At 32.5% G+C, this 1,479-nt stretch overlaps 1 protein-coding gene across 1 annotated transcript in view; it reads right to left on the reverse strand.

Moving 5' to 3' along the window:
* WDR43 (WD repeat domain 43) overlaps positions 1-1,479 on the reverse strand; it is a 49,867-nt gene that overhangs the window by 25,754 nt on the left and 22,634 nt on the right. The window contains exon 6 of the mRNA XM_008566400.1: positions 552-654. Coding sequence (XP_008564622.1) covers positions 552-654 — 103 coding nt within the window. The remainder of the gene's footprint in view (positions 1-551; positions 655-1,479) is intronic.

Below are 1,479 nucleotides of genomic sequence, written 5' to 3' on the forward strand. Positions count from 1 at the left end.
GGAAAAAAAAAAAAAAAAAAAAAAAAAAAAAGTAGGATTCTATCACAATCAAAATCCTACATAGCCTTAGTCAAACAGAAACACGAATATAAAGTAATTCAATAACATCAGGTTTATTTAAAGTTGGACATCTTATAATCATCAATCCCCAATACAGGAAAAATCATAAGAATTCTAAAATAAAGAAACAAACAAGGAGACGTCACTCTTACAGCAAAATATACCCACAAGACCTACAAGAGAAAGATTTTATAATAAATGCACCCAATAGTATGTTTATATGACTCCTCTTCTTAACAAAACCCATCTCAATAACTGATTAATTCATGTGGTGAATTCTCAAATGCACTGCCTTATATACAAAATCTTCACTTCCTCTCATAAGAGCTTATCACAGTGATTTAATAGTTACTTCAAACAGTTTAAGGTTGTTACATTTGTTGTTTCTCCTTCATGTCCCCTTTCCCAAATCACTAAATCATCAAAATCTTGACTTTGAAACTAACGTTTGTGAAATGCAAAAACAAATTCTCAATAAACAAGCCATTTACCTCTTCTTTGTTTTCTGACAAAGTCAAGTCAATATACACAGGTTCGTCTGTAACTGTAAAAGACATCACTGCAGTCTTTTCTTTATTTTCTGACCGGATCTGCCTAAATAACAAAACCAGCAATTAGATAAGACAGATTTAAAATAAAAATAAATAATAAAGGCAAACACTTAAAGCATTAAGATGACCAATAGCTTTTTTATCTATTGAAAGCTTAATACGGTGACTAAAGTTCAAAATAAAGGGAACATCTATGTCACTACCGTCTAATATGGCTGCTGGGGAAAAGAGAAAGCATTAACACATTAGTGGCAAATTTAAACTATGAGTAACATTCTCTATTCTTTTTCATTGATCTATCTGCCTATTATGATACCAATACACAAGTCTTAATTACTGTAGCTTGATAATAAGTCTTGAAGTTGATGTTAGCCTTCCAGCTTTTTTCTTCTTCAAAATTATTTTGGCTATTCCATGTCCTTTCTGCTTCCATTTGAATTTTAGAGTAAGTTTGTCAATTTCTACAAAAAAGCCTGCTGGGATTTTAACTGGGTTTGCACCGAATCTATCGATCAATGTGGAGAGAATTAACATCCTAATATTATCGAGAAAACAGGGTCCAGAAATAGACCTATATAAATGCATATATATGAGCACACAATAATCCTCGTTGTTCACAGATGCTATGTTTACGAATTTGCCTACTTGCTAAGATGTATTTGTAACATCCAAATCACTGCTCATGGAATTTTCATGCTCAGTCAGTCATGCAGACCAGTGAAAAATTTGAGTTATGCACCGTATAATGTTCCCAGCTAAGGCAGGCTATGCTCTGCCTTATTTCAGTTCTCACACTATGAATAAGTGGTCTATTTGGTGTCATTTTGTTGCATTTTTTTGCTTTTTGTTGGTGGTTTCACTGTTTAAA

This window comes from Galeopterus variegatus, unplaced genomic scaffold, assembly GCF_000696425.1.
Source record: "Galeopterus variegatus unplaced genomic scaffold, G_variegatus-3.0.2 Scaffold239, whole genome shotgun sequence".
NCBI classification, from domain to species: domain Eukaryota; kingdom Metazoa; phylum Chordata; class Mammalia; order Dermoptera; family Cynocephalidae; genus Galeopterus; species Galeopterus variegatus.